This window comes from Gobio gobio, assembly GCF_949357685.1.
Source record: "Gobio gobio genome assembly, chromosome: 4".
NCBI classification, from domain to species: domain Eukaryota; kingdom Metazoa; phylum Chordata; class Actinopteri; order Cypriniformes; family Gobionidae; genus Gobio; species Gobio gobio.
In genome coordinates, this window is record NC_137100.1 from 53,452,061 (window position 1) to 53,475,650 (window position 23,590).

A 23,590-nucleotide genomic window follows, 5' to 3' on the forward strand; every position below is an offset into this window, starting at 1 on the left:
CCACAATGCAACACAATTGCGACATCACCGCAGATCGCGTTTAATTCGGTTTAATTAGGCTACTCCTAGGCTACAAAGAGTTCCCCCAGTAGTGGGCGCTCATGCAAAGTAAGCAAGACGCACATCCGAGTGAACGAGATGGAGGGAAGTTAGCGAGTGAAGGGCATAATAAAAACAAACTGGAACACAGCATAAGTCAACCTATTTTTCTCGTTACTAATCGCACTCCTAAACCATACAGTAGCAACTTTTTACTTATGAGACATGCAATTCCACGTGAAAATAATATAAAAGGCTTACCCTAATGAATCAAGACAAAAACACATTTTGGAAGGACTGATAATGTATTGACTCATTTAAAAAAAATGACAGTGTACCGTAACTGTTTGCAACATTGATTTAAGAATTTTTCTTGATCACCAAATCATCTTTTCTGAAGCACACTGGAAGGCTACTGACAATTCAGCTTTGCCTTCACAGAAATTATTCAAACATATTAACCCTCAAGCCAGCCTCACATAACAGCTCTTAATCCCTTCTTTTTTGACACATTTGGGCACGAAGGTCACAAGTGTGATTTCAATTTTCTTTAACGCTACAATATCAACAGCCACTAGATGGCAATAGAACTCAACGGCTGCATATGGGCTGAACTCTGTAAACCAATGTTTTAACAACTTTTCTTTTTTCCCCCTTTTTATTGCCCAGTTATTGGCTCATTTACTTCCTTTGTTTGTGAATGTGTGAGTGACTGTTTTTTATTTGACAAAAATAAAATTCACTCTGTTATAGGCTCATTCAATGGCTTTTAATGCAATGCTTTTGTGGATGTGTGTTTGTGTGTGCGCGTGTGAGTGTTTGCCACATTGAGAATGTTGTATAGGCTCACTCCTTCATTTGTGTGTATGTATGATCTACATTGTGTTGGATTTATTTATTTTTATTGGACAAATAAAACAAATATGCTCGGAATTAGCTTTTTTCATTCATTCCTATGGGTGCCCACTTTTGTCCACGAAGATTAAAGACAGGATTAAGGACTCTTTTTATTTCAAGCCCTTAACATTGTAGAATCGAGTCAATTTTTTTGTGTGTGTTCAGGTGGCAAACTTAGGAAAAGTAGCCAAGTCTTGTACCGCTCAACTTTATAAAAAAAAAAAGAAAAGATTTTGCCCTCATTTGTCCAGAAGATGGCTTAAAATAGAAATGTTAACTTAAATTGTAATTTCACAATATTAGTTTTTTCAACATTTTGAAACTAAACGCAAATAAAATGTTGCCATGCCCATAACTTTTGAACAGTAGCAGTCACTTATATTCAGATTATAATTCTATCGATTTAAACATGTTGCAGATTCTAGAAAATTTTTCCAACCCAGTTATTTTCTTTTCTTTTCCCAGACTAAAGCCCATTTCTACTTTTAGACTGTTAATTTTGGAACAATCAGATCTCTACTACCACCACCTGCCCAAAACAAGGTACTAAATAAGAACCAGTAAAAAATGTGTTGATTGAATCATTTTGTACCACCAGCAAATAAGCTTAAATTACACATGAGAAAGAAAAATAACAGAGCAACCGATTTTAGAACTGGTAAATTGTTTATTCCTTAGTAATTGAAGGTTTACCATTTTCTTAAATTTTATAGAAAACGGAGGAAAAAAAATTGCCTTTTACAAACATTTACAAATAAATGACAAGTGGCTGTACAAATAGGAACTGAAGGAGAAAGACAAAAAGAAAGGAGGGAGGGAGAGTTGGTTCACCACTATCAACTTTTAGTTGAGAAGTAAAAACGTCCAGTTTTAAGATGACTGCCATGCAAACTTTGTGCTTGATCAAAATGTTCCCAAAATGCGAGCTATCCCATCCTTTCCTCTTTCTTACCACAGGCACAAAGTTTACAAACATAATTAATAAATGTATTTAACAAATTAATTCTTTAAAAAAAGCATCATTATTTTTGTCCATTTTTATTAGTGTCCATGTCTGCGTTATAGACAGTGCTGTCAGTGAAAGCTAAGGCAGATTGTTAGCACATGTACAGGCCAAGAAGGGGATCGGGGTGAAACATCAAAAGGTCAAAAGTGAAGTGCTATTTGATGCGCAGCAATTCGAGCTGATCCTGGTACTCTGTGAAGAGTCTCTGGAACCGCAAATTTTGACCAATCACGGGCAGCACCTCTGTCAGCAGATCCCTCTTTCTCAGACCCTGAAATAGAAGATAGTGAAGGTTTGTTAATTCTGTAAACATGCTTGAATGTTCAAAAAGCATTTTTTCCCCACATATTTTACATTGTTGTAGTGATGTCCGGTTCGCGAACAAATCGTTCTTTTGAACCAGTTCTTTTTAGTGAACCGGTCGAACCAGTTCACCAAATCGGACTGAATCGTTCTAAACGGTTCGCGTCAGCACTGATCCACAAATTACTAAAGTTACTAACTTTCTTACATGAATGACAGTCCCTCCGACTAGAAATAAACAAATATCCTGAAGTATATATGTTACTAGTAACTACAACAGTTCACTGAACTGAGACGAGTGCTGAGAGAACTGATGAGAACGCTCGAGCAGCTGATACTGAGCATGCGTGTGTACTACCGAACGTACAGCGGTTCTCGAGTTAAAACAGTTCTCGAATCTGAACGAACCGTTTCTTTCGGACACGTTCGATACTGAGAACCGATGATCCGATGAGCTGAGCATGCATGTACTACCGGATCACCAGTACAGAATCGAGAACCGTTTTTTTCGGACACGTTCGATACTGAGAACCGATGATCCGATGAGCTGAGCATGCGTGTACTACCGGATCACCAGTACAGAACCGAGAACCGTTTTTTTCGGACACGTTCGATACTGAGAACTGATGATCCGATGAGCTGAGCATGCGAGTACTACCGGATCATCAGTACAGAATCAGGAACCATTTCTTTCGGACACGTTCGATACTGAGAACCGATGAGCTGAGCATGAGTGTACTACCGGATCACCAGTACAGAATCAGGAACCGTTTTTTTCAGACACGTTCGATACTGAGAACCGATGAGCTGATAATACGTGTACTACCGGATCATCAGTACAGAATCGAGAACCGTTTCTTTCGGACACGTTCGATACTGAGAACCGATGATCTGATGAGCTGAGCATGCATGTACTACCAGATCATCAGTAAAGAATCGAGAACCGTTTCTTTCGGACACGTTCGATACTGAGAACCAATGATCCGATGAGCTGAGCATGCGTGTACTACCGGATCATCAGTACAGAATCAGGAACCATTTCTTTCGGACACGTTCGATACTGAGAACCGATGAGCTGATAATGCGTGTACTACCGGATCATCAGTACAGAATCGAGAACCGTTTCTTTCGGACACGTTTGATACTGAGAACCGATGAGCAGATAATGCGTGTACTACCGGATCATCAGTACAGAATCGAGAACCATTTCTTTCGGACACGTTTGATACTGAGAACCGATGAGCTGATAATGCGTGTACTACCGGATCATCAGTACAGAATCGAGAACCGTTTCTTTCGGACACGTTCGATACTGAGAACCGATGATCCGATGAGCTGAGCATGCGTGTACTACCGGATCATCAGTACAGAATCTAGAACCGTTTCTTTCGGACACGTTCGATATTGAGAACCGATGATCCGATGAGCTGAGCATGCGTGTACTACCGGATCATCAGTACAGAATCAGGAACCGTTTCTTTCGGACACGTTTGATACTGAGAACCGATGAGCTGATAATGTGTGTACTACCGGATCATCAGTACAGAATCGAGAACCGTTTCTTTTGGACACGTTCGATAATGAGAACCGATAATCCGATGAGCTGAGCATGCGTGTACTACAGGATCATCAGTACAGAATCAGGAACCGTTTCTTTTGGACACGTTCGATACTGAGAACCGATGAGCTGATAATGCATGTCATTTGTTCAGAGGAACAATATGCAGGTTTCAAGTGTATAAAATGAAAATTTTTTGAAACATGTTCATCGCATAATTGCTGTATTATTTTAGGGTTTGGAAACGCAATGCATGGATTGTAATTTTATCAATAATGCATGATATTTTCAGGAACAGCATATTTAATTTCTAAATAAGTTGATATAAATCTTATGTCAAATCTTATGTCAATCAATGTATTATGATATAGACTACATATTCAGCTTGCAGCAGTTCTCAGCCCAGCACACTTATACACTGATACAGAGGTTCTCGAGTCAGGAACGTGTTGCAGCGGTTCTCGGATCATCAGTACAGAATGGAGACCCGTTTCTATCGGACATGTTCGGTCCTGAGAACCGATGAGCTGAGAGACTGAGCAAAGTGAGCATGCATAGCACCGTCTGAACCCAACTGTTTCTCTCAGACAACTGATGCTGTGCTGATAATATGAGCACGGGTGAACCAAGGACTTGTATAAGTTTATGTTATGTCATTGTAAGTTTATTCAATCCGTGTAAACATCCGCGTTTGCACGACAGTGGCTGTATTGATTGCTTTTGCAAAACGTAAATGTAAGACCTTATCAAAGATGATGATGACGATACTTATTATTATTATTATTACTATACTAAGTTATGATTACAAATTACTTTATATGCATGTGTTTTAATGTATTTTCATCCGCCGCGATGATAGAAATTACGTCATTACGTGATGACGTAAAAGAACCGGTGAACCGTTTTTTTTTTTTAACCAGATCATTGAAACAAACGGTCCGAAAGAACCAGTTCGCGGAAAAGAACCGAACTTCCCATCACTACATTGTTGCAGCACCTCTCTACCAGTCTGTCAGTAATGCTCTGTTAATTTCCAGTCTCTATATCCAGCCCCTCCTTCTGAAAAGCACAATGTGCTCTGATTGGTCAGCTGGACCAGTGTGTTGTGATTGGTCAACCACTTCGAACGTGTTTTGTACATGTCATGCCCCTTTACCATAAACACAAGTTCAACACACTACTAACGCAACTCAACCAAGCATTTTTTTGCGTATACCTTGATTTGGAATTATTTAAATTAGGACAGTGTACGTTCCCAGAAGAAAACTCAAGATTATAATCGAGGTGTTTCAGAAAGTTCAGAAACAATGCTTACTGATATAGAGAATAACTCCCTTTGGACTTCCTTACTTGCTCAAACAGCAATATTATACACAAAAGAAAAAAAAGCATGAAGTACAAGAAAAAAACAATACCAGGACTGTCGGCTCCCAGGAGCTGCTACTGGATTTGTGAACTGGTCCTAGTAAATCCTGACATAGTTCCCTTAACCTCTGCTCATAACCTGCAAAGAAACACACAGATTTATTTCTCAATGTCAAAGACAGAACGTGGGCAGCATTTTAATTCCTAATGGACCCTGACCACCTTCTCACTCACCCTCGTTTACGAGGAAACGTGCGTAGATGAGAAGCCAGTGTCTGTACTCGCTTGCTGAGAGGAGGATAAGGGCGGAGGAGAGCTGGTTCTCCAAGAAGGCCAGAGTTATTCCCAGCTGGAAGTGGTGAGGAGTCGATGACAAGCGAGATGCCAACCGCCCGGCACTGAGAGAGACAAAAGTGAGACGGTTACTCTACAAGGCTAATTGTCATCCAATCAGAAAGAAGCATGAGCAGAGCACAGTGATCACTATTACCTCAGATTACGGCCCTGTGTGAGGGCCAGTGGCCCCATGGAGCCCAGAGCATCCTGAGAGGACAAGCAATTGCGGAAGTCTGCACACTGTACCAGCGAGTCCTGCTTATCTGCTATCAAATTCCTGTTAGATATGAAGAGAAAAGACACAAAATATCAGAGACAGAACAATCATAGTGGCCCAAAAAATATTTAGACAGTAGACCACAAAACAATTCACTCATGAACAACATTCTGGTTGTTACATGTTAGTTAAACTTGACTTAATACATGGTTTGTGTATCACTCACCAGGTCTCCAGCGATGAGTTGAAGCAGTACGTTTTCCCATTTGACAACGCCACCACAGCTACACCTTGCAGGGTCAAAAGAGACTGACTTACTGTGGCGTCTGTGCCTGGAGAGAGAGAGAGAGAGAGATAAGGTATAATATTTCAATTGATTTAAGATAAAGAATTAATTTGTCAAATTGTTGATGCCTGTCATTTTCACAGGCAAACGTTTTCTCTTTTCTCATGCAATTCAGCACTTCTGTGCTACACTACCATTCAAAAGTTTGTGGTAGGTAAGATTTTTTAAATGTTTTAGAAAAAAAAAGTATCTTATGCTTGCAAAGGCTGCATTTATTTGATAAAAAAACACTAATATTGTGAAATATTATATTGCAGTGTCACATGATCCTTCAAAAATCATTCTAATATGATGATTTGGTGCTCAAGAAACATTTGCTAAATATTTTTGTGGAACATGTGATACACTTTTTTGATCAGAATTTGATTAATTGAAAGTCCAAAAGAACAGCATTTGTTTGAAATGAAAAGCTTTATCAATGCAATGCAACATTTTTATAAATAAAATGTCTTCACTGTAATTTTTTATCAATTTAATGTGGTCTTACTGAATAAAAGTATTACATTCTTTACAAAAAAAAGTAGTATATTTTGATGGTTCTAAATGCAATTTTACAGAAATGATCTAAAATATGGTAAAACGCTGCAGTAGAACATGAGTAGGAACACCTACATTTGCTCTAAGGTAATGCCTAAATGAAGAGTTCTCAGCATCATAGTGAAAATGTTCAGAAACTTTTTTAGAATAGATCTGTTCATCTGTACCACCTGTGATAACTTTCTTTTCAGTTGACCGTGGAAAGTGTTTGCCTTGACTAATGGTAGATAATGGGTTTTTTTCAGCCTATGTAACAATAATATCTAATCGATTTTTGAACATTTATGAATAGTAAAAAAAAAAAAAAACTGGTGGAGTCTGTTCATTGCTATGGCATGTTGTGCAAAGAGTTTGCTACAGTAAATGAGAGGGTAGAGCTTAGCAAATGGTCAATTAATAAGCTCGACATAGAGAGATTAAAAGGAAGAATTCATTAACTTATTCAAGAAAGAAAACAAAATCACACCTGATAAGATTGGATTCAGAGATTCATTTTTGACCAAAGCTGTCTGTTTCTGAACATCCCTGCAGAGAAAAAAAAGACAATACCAGCCATTTAACATTATGTGTATATCTTTCAGATTTTAGTTAAAGGGATAGTTCAGCCAAAAATGAAAACATATTCCAAACCTGTATGAATTTCTTTCTTCTGCTAAACACAAAAGAAGATTTTTTGAAGCCAGTGACTTCCATAGTAGGAATAAAAATGTCAATGGGGACCATCACATTTTTGGTTAACCATAATCTTCAAAATATTTTCTTTGGTGTTTAGCAGAAGAAAGAAATTCATACAGGTTTGGAACAACTTGAGGGTGAGTAAATTATGATAATTTTCATTTTTGGGTGAACTATCCCTTTAATCACTGACCTTTAAAAAAATAAGTCACAAATCAACCTGACTGCCGTTATAAATACAGCCATGTTTTAACAAACAAATGACTTGACTTTTCTATTGAGAAACGGAGATGATGGGTCAATACCAGACAGACAGGGTGGCTGATGCAGTCAGCGCCATGACGAAGTGGCCTGAGCAATGAAGTGCTGACATGGGGGCGGGCAGCATGATGGATGGAATAAGTCTCCGTCCACATGCAGTGAAGACAGAAAGTGTGCGATCCTCGCATGCTACAGCAACAACATCGCTATGAAAATAGAAAGAGAAGGTAATTTTAGTTGAAATTTCAAAATAGGGTGTAAGCCAGTGTGCTATAATACGTGCTACATGCTCACCTGCTCCCTGTGGCTATGATGATGCGGCTGGGCAGCAGCGTGTCCCACTCTCTGCCCTCTCTGCTCCATTTGAGCTGACTGAGACGAGCTCCAGACACCACAGAGACCTCGTTCTCCACCTCTAGATATGTGATGGAGTCTGTGCCCACCTAAACATGCAGGTTACATTTTTTTATGTATTGTGGATTTTAGTCCATGTAAATTTTGCTTTTATTATTAGCTGATTTGACTTCAACTTTATTGTCCTTGAAGGCAATTGTTTATGTAGACAGTTGTATATGTATACATAGAGCAACACAACACATACCAAATAAACACACATTTTATAATAAGTCATTTAAAAACATAATCGCAGCAAGTATAAAAGGATTCTTATTCTTAACTCTTAAAGGTGCAGTGTGTAATATTTATGAGGATCTATTGACAGAAATGCAGTAATAATATGCAAAGCTGTTTTCAGTGGTGTATAAAGACCTTTCATAATGAACCGTTATGTTTTTATTACCTTAGAATGAGCCATTTCTATCTACATACACCGCGGGTCCCCTTATAGTGAAGTCAGCCATGTTTCTACAGTAGCCCTAAACGGACAAACTTCTCTAGCACTAGCTACTCTCTGCGGTCTCAGACGACGACATCTTTGTCCGGTGTCGGCCACTGTAGCTTCTCTATGTGCTTCGAAAGTTAGGGGTGAGATGTGGGCGATTGCAATTCGCAACCTCACCACTAGATGCCGCTAAAATGTACACACAGCACCTTTAAGGAATCCTTTGATAGTTATTTTTCATCCAGCATTGGCATGGAGTCTTCATTTGCATTTCATTAGCACTCTTATAGACAGTACTTTAGCTTCCTGTTTACACAATAGGATCTATCGAGAGCATTAATTGTAAACGCAGGACTGATATCTCGAGTGTGTGCTTGTGCCATACCTGAGTGCTGAATGATTTCTGTATGGATGGGGTGGGAAGTTTTAACACCACTACAGGTGTTGCTAATCGAGATGGCTCCTTTTCCACTGCGGCTGGAGTCTACAAGAGAAGAGACCAATTAGAAAACAGTAAACAAAATTAATAATTGATGCCCACTCACATAAGAGCCCCTCAGGTCTCTTCTCTATACTACAGAGATTATAGATTATAGCCGTGACTAGTGTAGATTTTTTTCTTATTTTATATGTAATATGAACAAAACAAATATACAAATAAGCAAATACATTTGTACACTACTGCACTGGTCAGTAAGATGATTTTTTTAAGTAATATTCAGCAAGGATTACATTTATATTTCAAATAAATGCTACTCTTTTGAACTTGATTCATAAAAGATCATTATTGATTCATTATTAATAATAATTGATAAGCAGTATTTGTTGAGCACCAAATCAGCATATTAGAATGATTTCTGAAGATGTGACACTGGAGACTGGACTAATGGCTGCTGAAAATTCAGCTTTGCCATGAGAGGAATACATTTTATTTTAAAATATTTTTAAATAAAGCTCTGGAAAAAATTAAGAGACCACTTAACATTGAGAAATCAATGTTAAGTGGTCTCTTAATTTTTTCCAGAGTGGTAGAAAATTTTAAACTGTAATAAGATTTCAAAATATAACTTGTTACTGTTTTTATGATAAATAAGCATAATTATATTAGAAGCATTAAAAGCATAAGAATATTATTCAAATAAAATACATTTCTGAGACATTTCTGAGGGCGTGGTGAGCTCGTGCTAGGGGCGCGGATAGTGAGCCGTTGGAGGTACCATCCTACGTCACGATGTACCACAACGTCCAATAGGAAAATTCAACTGCAGTAGCCACCGTTCAACCTTAAGAGGACAGCACTTTGGCGGTTTTACACCATATTTTATAGAATTAAAACACTTTATACTCAAATGTCAAAACATTTACTCGAATCAATGAACAGCATTAATAAAGCCCCAGTATTACAGATCATTAACTAAAAAAAGTTGGCTTAGGGTTTAGTTACCCTTTAATACATCCGAGATGATCTGCTAATTTGGTTCTTCAAACAAATTTGCGGATTATATTAAAATATCTGGATTAATTTGTCTGAGATTACTGCGCGTTCTCGTGTTCCCTGTAGAGGGCAGATTCATCAATACTCGAAACCACGATCAGCAAGACAGCAAAGTTATGACATCATATAATTAAAAAAGACACCTGACAACAAACTTGGCGAATTTCTGGACCTTTATAACAGCCAAGCAACTAAAAAGACATAAAAGTTATAATAGATAAAAGTTCACTGTCTTTTTTTTTTACATTTCCCAATCATTTATATTAACGATTTTAAAGTATTTGTATAGGCGTTACATTTTTATTTCAATGTTGTAATTAGCAATTAATTTAATTTTACTTTTGAAGCAGATTTGTTATGTGACAGCATTAATATACTAAAAACATATAAATCTATCTACTAAAGTTTCTTAAGGGTCAAGATCAAGTTACCTGCATGTCATGCACTGCATCAAGCCACTCCAATAATATCGGTCACCACCACTGATCTAAATAAATATTATTTTCAAATAAAATTTTTATATTATTATTTAAAATTATTATTGCCCCAGGTTCAGTAAGGAACTCTTGTAATAAAGTATCAGCGGTTGGGACAGATTTTAAGTTTCAACGCCGCTTAAAAAGATGTTTAGATGAAATAAGCCTGCACCCGAGCAGGTTTCAGCTTATCGACCTGTTGCTATGAGAGCAAGTCCAGGATGAGCTTTGAAGAACCAAACAATCCAAAATCATGCCAAATCGTCAACAATCAAATCCTGCTGACTGAGTTAGGGATGTACGAAGAACGGACCCCTGAATCAGTAGATTTCAAAACATGTGTTTTACAAACATCTCTCGAAAGAGGAAATGTCACCTGTGGGATGGGCTGTGATATGGGCGCCATCATTTTGGCATCTTTCCTTGGCCTTCCCTTCTTCCTCTTCTCTACCACCTCTCCTCCCTCCATCTCTACCTTCCTCTTGGCCATAGAGAGCGATTTCACCATGTTTTTGTCCTCGCTGTCACTGCTGGTTTCATCCTTTACTTTCGGCTCCTTCACAGAGCTGCTGTCTTTAACCCTAAGAACACAAAACAGCTTCAGTTTTTAAGTTCAGTTTAAAAGAACACACCAGTTATCGTGGAGACATCATTACCTGTCAAGTGGGGTGATGCCAATAGTGATGGGTATGCTAGTGACCCCTGGTGTGGCCTTTGACCTTTCAGTAAATCGCGAATCCAGTGCTTTCATGGGCTCGATTTTGGAGGCAGACGTCAACAGCAGATTCGATTTCATAGCGATTGAGTTTACAGGTGCAGCTCCACTAAAAAAAAAAAAAGACAATAAAAGAAATTAGATTAATACAAAGTATGGGGCTAGAGAGAGCAGAAACTGGACGTGACTGCTTCATTACATACACTACACTTACCCGTCCTTGTTTTCTTCCGCAGTTTTGTTGGGAGAGGTGGTGGTGGGGTCGTGGGAGGGTCGCAGGCCGAGTGAGTTGGCCGTGCTGGAATCTGAAGAGATCTGAGGGGTGAGCTGAGTAGATGCGGACGACCCCGGCAAGATCGGCGTGCTGTTAAACAATGCTGGTGAGAAGTCCCTGGGTAAAAGAGAGATTCAGTCACTGAACGCATGCAGTGGTATAGGTGAATGATAATTTTAGAAGTGTTGTTGAGCATGTTCGTTACCCCGTGTCAAGCTGTGCGATGCAGAGAGGTGTGATTCTTCTTCTCCCGTCTGCGGTTCTGGTCTCCACCTGCTTCTTTAAGAGGTTCTGCCCAATATAAACAAACATGCCATTTGTTAAAGCAGACAAAGTGAAATATACAATCCTGTCACTGTAACCATTTACTTGACTTGAAAGCTAAAGTCCTGCAAACACGTTATTTTGGAGAAATATTCAAGCCCTCTAAACCACTCATTATAGGTATTAAGACTTGGCAGTATGATTCTCCCATTTCATTTACACCTACAGTAGTCCCAAAAGGTAAGCACACTTTTGGACTCTTAAGACACATATAAAATATATGAATTTCATATATTTAGATACCCAAGGCCACGTGTCCACAAAAGTGTTTTAGTCAGCCGAAAACACCAGGCGCTCTTGTGAAAATGGCTAGCTGCGGGTGCTTGACAGCGGTTAGTGCTGCATTTTTTTGTTTGTTTGTTTTTTTCCCCAGTTAAAACGCTTTGGCTGCAATGATATGGAATATCCGTGGAAGTATTACTAATATCGGATTTCGCAGATAGTTTGTTTCTTGCTCTGGCCCTTGTTAGGGATGAAGAGATGGCTGAACCACATATAAAAAAAAAAGAGGACAGTTGGTCGGTGTGATTTTGTCCCATCCCTCCTCCACTGTGATTGAACGGCTGGGTACAGTGACAGTGATGAGCGCTGTGTTTTTTTACACAAAGTCTTGAAAAAACAGCAAGTGTGTGAAAAAGATGCTCAGCACCTCGTCACGCTGCTGGCATTTTTAAATAGGTGGCACTACCATTGAAAACAATTGAAAAAATATGCTGGCCTTAGGAAAAACATGCTGGCTTTGGGGGGGACAGCATAAATATCAAACTTATTGGCATCTGCAAAGAAATTATGCTTTTAAAAATCTGAAGGAGAGCAGAAACCTACACTTCAGTCATTGCTGTAGTTGGAAAAATGAGTAACCAAATAATTTACCAAATATTCTTTTAGTATATGACCCATTTTAATAATTTGCTATGTGTATTGTTGCATATTCTTTCTTCTGACCTTCCTGATGTCCTCCAGGGACTCTCCATTGAGCACATTGGTGAGTTTGGGTGTCTGGTTCTCAGGACCGGTTCCCTGGGCTCCATTAGGGTTCGGGTTCCCCTGCCGTTCCTGCTGATACTTGAGCATTTCTGGGTTCTCAATGATTGTGCTGGCAAGCTGCGACTCCATCGTGATGGCCAGACTCTTTCCATAGATGTTCTGATGAATAGTATTCTACAGAAAGATATACAGAAATCTTACTTTAGAGACTCAAGTCTTTTCCAACACCTTGCTAGTTTGTGTTGGTGCATGTGTGACGTGTTAAAGAGTAACTAATTAAAAGTTTGGAAGCTATTAGGCCATTTACATTCTTCAGTAACATGACAGTAGCTCAGCTGATTTAAAAAAAAGTGTGGCTTTTCCTATAACAAGCCATTTTTTCCCCAACTAGGAGCGGTGTAGCGCAGCAAAACCCTGCATTGCTGTTTTTGTCACACTGAATTGAGCGAACCGAGGCAATTAGCAAACACTCTCCTAGAATGTCTTGTGTATCTCTTTATGTAGAGATTTACTTCACTTAAGCAAATTTGTTCAATCAGACTGTTTATTTCAACAAATGGTTCAAAACACGATTAATTTAAATAAGTAAATAAGGAATAAATTAACTAAATACGTGATACGTGCCCACGGACTGTTGGCTGAACATCTGATGCATATGCCACACAAAATTGGAAAATTTCAAAGTAGTCATCTTGAATTCTACAGGATTTCCAGCAGACGTGCATGTCGTGTTCTTTAGCAGTCCACCAAAGAGTTTTACACAGAGGTCTGTTCTTGTAGAAACATCGACGTTACATTTTCACAGCCTTAAACATGACGCAGAACAAGGCAAGCTGTGATTGGTTGCTTTACCGTCAGTCAGACGGCCTCTGGGCGGTCCTTTGCCAATGAAAGCAGCTATGAAGTCCAGTTTGTTAGTCTGAAGGTCTGGCTTTGGGAGACTAAATGTGTGCAATATAAATATAACTTTTTTGTGCCAAATAAATTTTTCTTCTCCTCAATAATATAATCTTACTTAATTATATAATTTAAAAGTTGTTGTTGCCTTAAAAACTGCAATGTTAGCTACTTTTGTTAGTTAAATTGGTAGTTTCTCCAACACTGGTGTGTTTGTGTGTTTTCTCTACCTTTTCCTCTTCATTCAAGGGATCTCCCAGTTCATCCTGCGAGAAGTCCAGGAAGGCCACAGTCCCATCCATGGAGCACACCAGGAGTCCCAGCCCATTCAGTGTCCTGAGAGATACAATCAGTTCACAACACTCTCAGTCTCATACAAGATCATATTTACCCCACAACAATGTCTATGATGCTTTACAAAGCTTGGAAAATGGAAAAGCTGCTTTCTTACCAAGTAATATCCATTATAGATTTATCAAAGAGGTCATGGATGACAACCAGGGGACGCTTGAGTGAGGTGAGCTGAAAAAAAAAAAAAAGAGCAGGACAACTGATTCAAGGTGTGTTCTCTTAACATTCAGAAATCCTACATTTGTGCTGCCGGAAGATGTGACATTTTCTGTCCTTACTGAAACCAAAATGCTGTTTGAAACAAGAAAAACTAAATTAAATCACAATAATATATTATGTGGAGCTTTGGACCAGTGAGGTTTCACTGCTGGAGCCACTCTACAGTCCAGCGGGACTGACTAAATGTATTGTCATGGTTGCAGCTGGGTAGGACACAAACTCATTAACATGGATGAGATGTGATTTATTGCTTTATCATGTCAGTTGTCTGTTTTATATTGAACATTAAACAATATTTTTGAGCACAGCATAACTACAATTTTGTCTATACCATGGCATGTCTGAATACTCGATTCTGATTGGCTGGATGGTGTGCAATACGTTTAATGCACAGGTAGTTCCTAGACATTTTAATCACCGTTCTATATTAATGTGCTGTTTTCATTGAAGCGCACACACACACGCCTGTCACTCAGAAACAGAGAGTGGAGATCGCGCTGTGCACACACAGAAACATTCAGGAGCACAGAGCCTTGTTATCAGCACTGCCCCGCAACTTTTAGTTCTAAAATGTATCCGCTACTGATTCACAACATTATATTTCTCAGCAACAAGGGCGTTCCATCGCTGTTGAAATAATTAAACCATTAAACTCGACACAGCTTCGTTGTTATTGAGGGAGGCGCTGAACAGACACAGGAACGAATTTCTCTCACTCTCTCTCTACAATTAATTCAAATAAGTTATATAGTTCATTTATTTAGATAAATGTAATCTTATGCACTACTTCATCTCTGTGACTGATTCAAAGCAGGCAGAATGCTAGATCTAACTAGCCGTAACTGACAAAAATAACAGTCAATCTTACCCTTACGTTCAAATATTCTGCTGCAAAACATCAATAAAAGCTTTAAGTTGTCAGTGCTAACAAATGATCATGGTACAAGCAGGATAATCCACAGCTAGCTGTGCATTAAACAACCCTCTAAAATGCGAGTAAAACGTCACTCTGGCCGATTAAATAATATCCATCATTAGCCATTGGCTAATACATTCTCAGATTTTACTCGCCAGTGTGTGTGTGTGTGTGTGTGTTAGATGCTAAGAATAAGTTTAGCATAAATATATTTTTATTTCGCTGAACACTCAACGTACCGTGAACTCTAGTGTGAAGAACTCTGTCGCTTTGCTGAGCACGTTTCTCACACACACACACGAGAGTCTTAAAAACCAAGCAAAATCGACACGCTACATGTAAACCATATTCTTTGTTGTATTTTCCTGTCAAAATAACGGAGTTCATTTGGAATTGTTCAGCTTTTAATAACAAGCAGAAGATATGCAGTTTTTTTCCGGTAGTGGGCGGAACTAATGTGCAAACGGCAATCTCATTGGCTGGCACTCATCTTTTCCTGTCCCTATTTTGATTTCAGCAAATCAGTTTGAGCGAATGCTGTCAACGTGATTAATATTCATGAACCCAGCAGCTCATCAATCCTTAGTGCGTTGTATATTGTTATTAGTTGTAGAATTAGTAGTAGTATTATTATCTTTTAATAATATAATATTATTACTATTATCTATTTTTTTTACAGAAACACCAACAATATCTTAAGCACCACCACCAGTCCAAAGTTCAGTTTAATGACAAATATGCATTAATACATGCTTTCGAACAGTTTTAGTTCTAATTGGTAAAGTTCTATCATTAAATAGTGCTTGATTATCATAATATAATAACATAGTCTAATGCTGACTGATGTTAAGCGTGTACATTCAGATATTTAAAAAGTTGTGCCATTTTACAAAAATATTGATACATTTGGTGGTATATATATATAACATTTGTAGTATAATATAATAAAGTATATCAGTCTGGCGACTAAACAAAAAAATGTATTAGCCAAAGGCGATTCTATAGCCAAGGTGTGCGTAGAGGGTTGATTAAACCATTTTAATGCATGACGTGGAGGCAAAGAACCACCTGACGCGGACTACAATCTTTTGAACTGTAGTGTATTCTATACTGAAATGTTGATGACTCTTCCATGTCTTTTTGGATTTTATTAGTTTCCCTTAATTTTGCACAAATTTAACATTCTCTGATATGTTCCATGAACGTAGGAACAAGGAAATAAAAAAATATTTGCAGTAGGGACAGTGAAATTTAATTAGCATAATAACAAGTACAAAAAAGCCCTCCACATAAATCACAAAAAACCAAACAGAGAATGTGGCTGATGAAGGGTAAAAATAAGGGGTGATAGTGAGAAGTTGCATACCCATACAGAGAGTGAGCGGTCCTTACTACCCACAGCACAGCAGCAGTATGGGCAACTGGGTTTGGGCGTGCTGCCATTCTTCTGTTTTTTCTTAAATATCTTAGGATTGAACTTCTGCAGAGAGAGGGAGAGGAATTCATAAACCATTCAATGAGAGAAAAATCGAATTATAGAGCTTAGCCAGCTTATGATTTCATCCAAACAAAAGCATATACTGCAATAAAAACCATGATGGAGATTTCAATGCTTGCTTTTCTGTGGAATATGAATGATTTGAGCCAACACTAACCACCACAGTAACAGCTTTTCGATGACCCACAAAATCCATGTTGGTTTTCCAGCCGTCACGTTCAATGATCTGAGCTGTGGGCCCAGAATTATTCATGGCGTGAGCTGAAACCAGGTACTGACCATCTGGAGACCAGCTCAGCCTCAGGACGTGTGTGGTGCCACCACACTGATTCAAAGCAAGGAAAAAAGAGAGAGTGCAGGGACTAGTTAAAAAAAAATAAGCAAAGCGAAAATAGGATAAACAAAAAAGTAAAAACAATCCCAAACTGGCATTTCTGGCCAGCAGTTTGAAGTCTTACTTCACTAAACGGTTTGGTGATGTTTGTCTCCAGCTGCCAGTCCATGGTCCTCCAGACCTTCAGGCTATGGTCATCTGCCTGGGAGGCGATGTATTTTCCAACGGGGTCCCACGTCAGGCCTTTCACCAGCCCTGTGTGTCCCTTTAAAGTCATCACAATCTCTGTGGCATACACATACAAAAGCAGGTTTAAAAATGCAGTCTTTGATGCTTTAAATCAGAACTGAATTTGATACAAAAGCAAAACCTCTATAAAATTCCCTGACATATAACAGTATCCAGGTACTTAAGCCACACTTAAAGGGTTAGTTCACCTACAAATTGTTTCATCAATTACTCACCTTACTTATTAGCAGTGATGCCAGATGCCAGTTACTCTAATCTGACTACTTTTTTCCAGTAACGAGTTATCTAACGCGTTACTATTTCCAAACCAGTAATCAGATTAAAGTAATTTATCCAAGTAACTGTGAGTTACTATTTTAGTCATTTTCCTTAGTAAAAATATATATTTTTGCTTTCTTCTTGCATCTCGGGGAGAGTAGTTATTTTAAGTGAAGTCAAGAAAGACTGTCTTTATAAAAAAAAAAAAAGTTTTTTTTTTTTCAGGAAATTTTTTAATTTCAACTTAAAATGTCAGGAGATACAGTTTTGAACGTTACTGTTAAAAAAGCACTTCCAATAAAAGGAGTGTTGGCAAAAATGTTTGTAATTTTTATGTTGAGGCGGCAGGGGTGTTGTCGGCAACTGCTGAATGTAACTAATAAAGTAACTTGTAATCTAATTTAGTTACTTTTAAAATCAAGTAATCTGTAAAGTAACTAAGTTACTTTTTAAAGGAGTAATCAGTAATCAGATTACTTTTTCAAAGTAACTGTGGCAACACTGCTTATTAGACGTTGAATCATCTTCGAAACACAAATGAAGATATTTTTAATGAATCTGAGAGATTTCTGTCCCTTCATTGAAAGACTATTCCCCCAAAACTCTGACACTTCAGAACGTTCATAAAGAGATTGTAAAATAAACCCATATGAACTGAGCAGTTTAATCCAAGTCTTATGAAGAGACACAATCATTTTATATGATGAACAGATATAATTTACGCTTTTATTCACGTGTAAACAATAAACATTGATCAGCAAACATACATAGAGCACTCAAATTTGGTAAAAAGAAGCTCAATCATGTTTGGTTGTCACGTCAGCCCATTTGAGCTTCCGAAAGAACCAATGAGGTTTGTTTCTGCACGTCAAAAAAGTTGAGCTTCTTTTTACTATATTTAACTGCCCCATGTATCTAAATTAAATCTGTTTATCTCTTTAGAAAACTTAGATTTTAGGATTTATTTTACGAATGTTTTGAAGCATCAGAGTTTTGGATTAATTGACTTTCAACAGAGGGTCAAATATCTTCATTTGTTTCGAAGGTGAATAAAAGTCTTATGGGTTTGGAACAACATGAGGGTGAGTAATTGATGACAGAATTTTTATTTTTGGGTAAACTAACCCTTAAATGTCATTACATTAGAAACATATCAAACCAAGCGTCATCTGACGCTAGACTTTTATCTTAGATCTAAATTCACTTTTCACCTGGAAATTTTCGAGCGTTCCATATAACAATGGTATTATCCACACTGCAGGACGCGAGCCAGACATCATGAGGTGACCAGGCGACATCCATTACATCTGAATCAGATTGAGAGAAAACACCACATGTGCTTCACACAATGCCAAACCTGAGAACAATATCCAGCAATCACATGAGCAGCGTTTTTCTCCTCACCTCCCGTGTGGTTCCTCAGAATCATGACGCACCTCCACTGTTCCACATTAGCCAGTTTACTGCTGGATCCAAACACCGTGCTTGGACCTATGAAACTGTTTAACAAAAGAAATAGCACAAAATGCCTCAAAGGTCTGTGCGTGGAGGCATTTGTGGCATCTGTTTGTGTTTTATAAACAAAAGAAAGACAACAATCTGCGCTCAAAAGTGGGGAAATAAACAGTGCATTTGCGCAAGTGGTAGGGCATCTTGGTCATTCTGTCTACTGGAATACATATAAAAAATTATTTTTAGAATCACCTTATTTTTAAAAGAACTTTTTATATATTAATGTAATGTAATGTAATAAATATATATATATAGAAAGTGGATCGGACTGAGCACCACAACACACTTGTAGCCAATCAGAAGTAGGGGGCGTATTCACTCATGATGGGGGAGGGGAGAGAGAGCTAGCAAGTGTAGAAAGGGAGATGCCTGAGAGACATTACAAAAGAGAAAAGGTCAGAGGAATATCACTGGAAAAAGGGTTATGAACAGGCAAGAGCTTTAGGGCCCACGTTAATATTAGAAAGCTTTCCAGCGCTGAAGAGACCGAAGCGGGAAGGCCTGAAAATGGATGCTAAGGTTGCATGGTTTCTGCTCTATACCTGAGAATAGGGCTGTAATCTCCCAGTCGATTAGTCGATTATTAGTCGATACGTTCTGGCTCGACCAAAATTCTGATTGGTCGTTTTTTTGCCGAGTTCATTTCATTAGTTTTGCTGCGTTCATTTAATCAGTTTTGCCGCGCCGTGTTCATTTCATCAGGTGGAAAGCACTAATTGCTAATGGGGGTGTTTTGAGAGCACCCTTGTTTCACAGGTAACAGTCTGCCTTCAGAACACCCCCATTCTTTTTACTTCTTTTGGATTAGCCCAACCCACTGGAGAAGAGAAGTCTCTCGCGGGTCCTTTGTTCATTCCCGCTGGCTCAAACGCACACCCATAGCGGTAAACTTGAGGAACGCCCATCAACATACACATGAGGGGAAGCGTCACAACACCGCGCTATAAGTGGATCTGTACTGTCAGTTTTGCCGCGTTCATTTAATCAGTTTTGCCGAGCCACGTTCATTTCATTACTTTTGCTGCGTTCATTTCATCAGTTTTGCCGCGCCGCGTTCATTTTCATCAGGTGGAAAGCACTAATTGCTAATGGGGGTGTTTTCAGAGCAACACTGTTTCACAAGTAACAGTCTGTCTTCAGAACACCCCCATTGTTTTCACTTCTTTTGGATTAGTCCAACCCACTGGAGAAGAGAGACAGATAGAAGAAGGCTAGTTTTCTTGTATATTATTTATTTAATTGTGAGAGCGTTTTTTCTGCTCTTGATCTGGCTTGTTTAATAAATATTCCCTTTTTATTAAAGTGGACGTGCCTTTTGTGTTTAAGAGTAAAAGCTTTAAGTTAATAGTCTATTCGTGTCTCAGCCGCGAAGCTGAGCTCCTGTTCGAGCTGCACAGTGTGGCTGAAATGAGTGTCTGTCAGTTATTATAATACATATGACAAAAACAATTGTCTAAATTATGTTGCATATTCCTCAAAAGTTCTTGTGATGATATCTAGTTGACAACACATAGTACTATATTCTCGGAAGTCATAGGCTATGATATTGCGCAGGTGCACTTGATGCGACGCTGTCAGAGCCGGCAGACTCGTGTGTCAGACTCATTTCAGTGCAAAATAATCAGCTCAAAAACTATTTAATATACTGCAAATAGCCTACTAGTTTTTTATGTTTATTTATAATTAATTTAGGCAGACAACAAGGCTACCAAGTACTGCGCACAGTGTGCAGCTTATTCATTTAACGTTTTTTTTTTCTAACGTCATTTTAGTCGATTTTTAGTCGAAAATGTCAGGACTTCAGTCGACCAAGATTTTCTTTGGTTGATTACAGCCCTACCTGAGAAACATTGGTTTTGCAATGTTTCACAGAATCAAGATATGCTGTTGTTATAATGGTACCTATAGTAACAGGACAGTTTTGAGTGTCCTTGTTTGCCTGGAGCTGATGTGCTGCTGGTGACTAACAACCAACTCTTGCTTGTATATACTCTTCGGTACTGTATGTTAATTTTTTGTTCTTCCTTGTTAATTCGTCATCTTCGCAAAAACATTATTTTGCTTCGCTTCAGATATGATAAAGAGACATCCACTCTTGCATTGCATTTTTGTGCATTTTGGGGGCGGAGCAATGAAGGGAAGGACGTGTTTGGGATGATTTCAAATATCAAGTTTCTCTTAGAAATAATTTACGGCACCTTTAATTGTGATATAACTGCAATCAATGTAAAGTGTTTTAAAGTTGGAAAAAATTTCGGTTTTACTCACGCCGCTCTCTTCCACACCATGACCAGTTTGTCGTCTCCTCCTGACGCCAGGTATAAGCCATTATTTGACCAGCGCACACAATTCACACATGCTGAAATGCACAAAGTTACATAAAACATTTAATTAGATACTGAATTTTCATCAGTGTCACACATTCTGTCTCACATTCTGCCAGTGCAGTTCATATCTTAAGCAGTTCACAATACATTTAAGAGAAGATATAATCAAGACAGTCTCTGAATTTTTCTTTTGAATGCAGGGAGCAAAACATGTGGTCTAAATGCAAAAAAATGAAGTATTAAGAGAACAACACTCCACAAATGTTTGTTTTTAACTGGTGTTTCATACATTTTAATCTTAAATATAGAGATAAACAGGTAATACCCAAGTGATTGTCCATCTGACAAAGCAATTTGGGAATATTCTCATTCTTCTCATCCTCATCTCGAAGAACAGGGGCCATATTCCAGATGACCACTTTCCCAGAGTCCTCACCTGTCAGTGTACATATAAAATATTGGTTAGTGATGACAAACTACTAAATTAGGACTGACATTAAACTAAAAATGAATCTGAATGCTATACTATAGTTAGCCAAAGAATATCAGGAAAATATATGTAAGATGGTTTGATTTTTCACCTTGGCCACCTGTAGCAAACTTAGTTCCATCTGGATGGATATCCACTGAGAATATCGGTTTACCTGAAAACAAAAACACTCTTACAACACAAATGTCTAACATGGCCAAAGAGTCCAAACATATGCAATGATAGAACACAACATGTACTATATACAATACATGCAGTTCAAAGCAGGTTAAAATGCAAATATAGCCACATTAGCATATAACACGACCAGAATTATGACCAGATCATCTCTTAAATTACATAATTTTTAACAGTGCAATAACACAGCCATCAGCTCCAGCTTGATCGACCCATGTCATAGGTCTGCCAGAGCCTGCCTGTCTTTTGCAACTTCAAAATGGGTGGTGTGCACATCATATATTCATGGGTGGCTTCTTAAAATCCAGCCAAGCTAAAAAAAAAAAACCCAGCCGATTACTATGATACTTATTGCTCTAAAATATGCAGAAAAGAACCCGAGCGCAAGCACAGCACTGCAGAAGAGACCCGATCCGTCTCTCTACATAACAAAAGCGCAAGTTGAAGCCCCGGATTCTTGCACAAACACATACACACAGTCGGGCTGCTGCTCTCACCATTGTGATTGACCCAACTCGGCTTCAAGAGCTTCATCTTCACGCTGATTAATTATAAAACCACCGTTTGCAACCCGCGATCTCCCTCTGCGCTTCCGAGGAGAATCGTTTCCAGCGTCCGCCCGCCCGTCCTGCCGTTTAAGTGCTGCGGCTCATCCGTTACTTTGTTGCTCAGTTAAACTCCATGTCTGTCTCTCTCTCTCTCTCACATCACTCTGAGCGTGAAGCTGCAGCAACTGAAGTCACGCCGGAAGTTCGCCGTCTTCCTCGAAGTTCCCTTGGAAACAAAGAATGGACGTGTTTGTTCCTTATTTACATTCATTCATTTCGCAGAAGCGTCATAAAATATGATTTATAAAGTAGGAAAAACACAAACATAAGCGTCTAGAGAAGCTAGTAATATCAACAGCGTCACATTTTTTAAATATAACCAGAGACTGAGGTCCATAAAGGACCATGATACCATTTTTTGGACATGTGACATAGCATCGCATTCTTTGAAATAACATTGTGGCGGTTTTATAAAAAACTCTTTTGAACACAAAATCTGACCACAATGTTATTTCAAAGAATGCGATGCTATGTCACATTTTGTTACTTGACAAAATGTTATAATTAGTGCCAAAATTCAAATTTGTATAGACTTTTTTATTAGACCCCAATTGTCTGTCTGTCTATCTATCTATCTATCTATCTATCTATCTATCTATCTATCTATCTATCTATCTATCTATCTATCTATCTATCTATCTATCTATCTATCTATCTGACATGTTTATGCAGTTCGTAATTTGGCACGTTTAATTAGAAATTGCTTAAAAATAAAACATAGTTTTTGTTGTCCAGCCAAATTATATATATATATATATATATATATATATATATATATATATATATATATATATATATATATATATATATATATATATATATATATATATATATATATAAGGATTGCCATTTTCTTTGAGGAAGGGAAAATTACATTTCATGTCAAAATACGCAACAGATATAACGTTAGACTTCTTTAACGATTACAGAAACCTCCAAAATGTAACTATTGACAGTGGAAATTACCACATTATAGCTCATGATAAAGCTCAACAAAATTATCTTTTAAAAAACTACTTTACAGTTTACCACTGGGTGGCGAGAGCACTTCTTTTCATAACGGCAGATGGTGGCGAGATAGGAAGTACAGAAATAGAAATCG

At 38.2% G+C, this 23,590-nt stretch overlaps 1 protein-coding gene across 1 annotated transcript; it reads right to left on the reverse strand.

Moving 5' to 3' along the window:
- Nucleotides 1-1,586: 1,586 nt before the first annotated feature.
- On the reverse strand, nt 1,587-22,634 carry hira (histone cell cycle regulator a). The gene is made up of 25 exons (XM_079815695.1): nt 22,378-22,634; nt 21,795-21,857; nt 21,539-21,649; nt 21,155-21,245; nt 18,779-18,873; nt 18,586-18,681; nt 16,992-17,152; nt 16,691-16,858; nt 16,402-16,515; nt 14,001-14,071; nt 13,780-13,885; nt 12,611-12,826; nt 11,547-11,632; nt 11,282-11,458; nt 11,009-11,176; nt 10,729-10,933; nt 8,767-8,865; nt 7,835-7,983; nt 7,585-7,746; nt 7,071-7,129; nt 5,948-6,053; nt 5,659-5,781; nt 5,403-5,566; nt 5,219-5,307; nt 1,587-2,213 (listed from the first exon to the last, which is right to left on the reverse strand). The coding sequence occupies exons 1-25, from the start codon at nt 22,412-22,414 to the stop codon at nt 2,097-2,099; spliced, it is 3,033 nt and encodes a 1,010-aa protein (XP_079671821.1). The 5' UTR covers nt 22,415-22,634; the 3' UTR covers nt 1,587-2,096.
- Between the last annotated feature and the right edge of the window lie 956 nt (nt 22,635-23,590).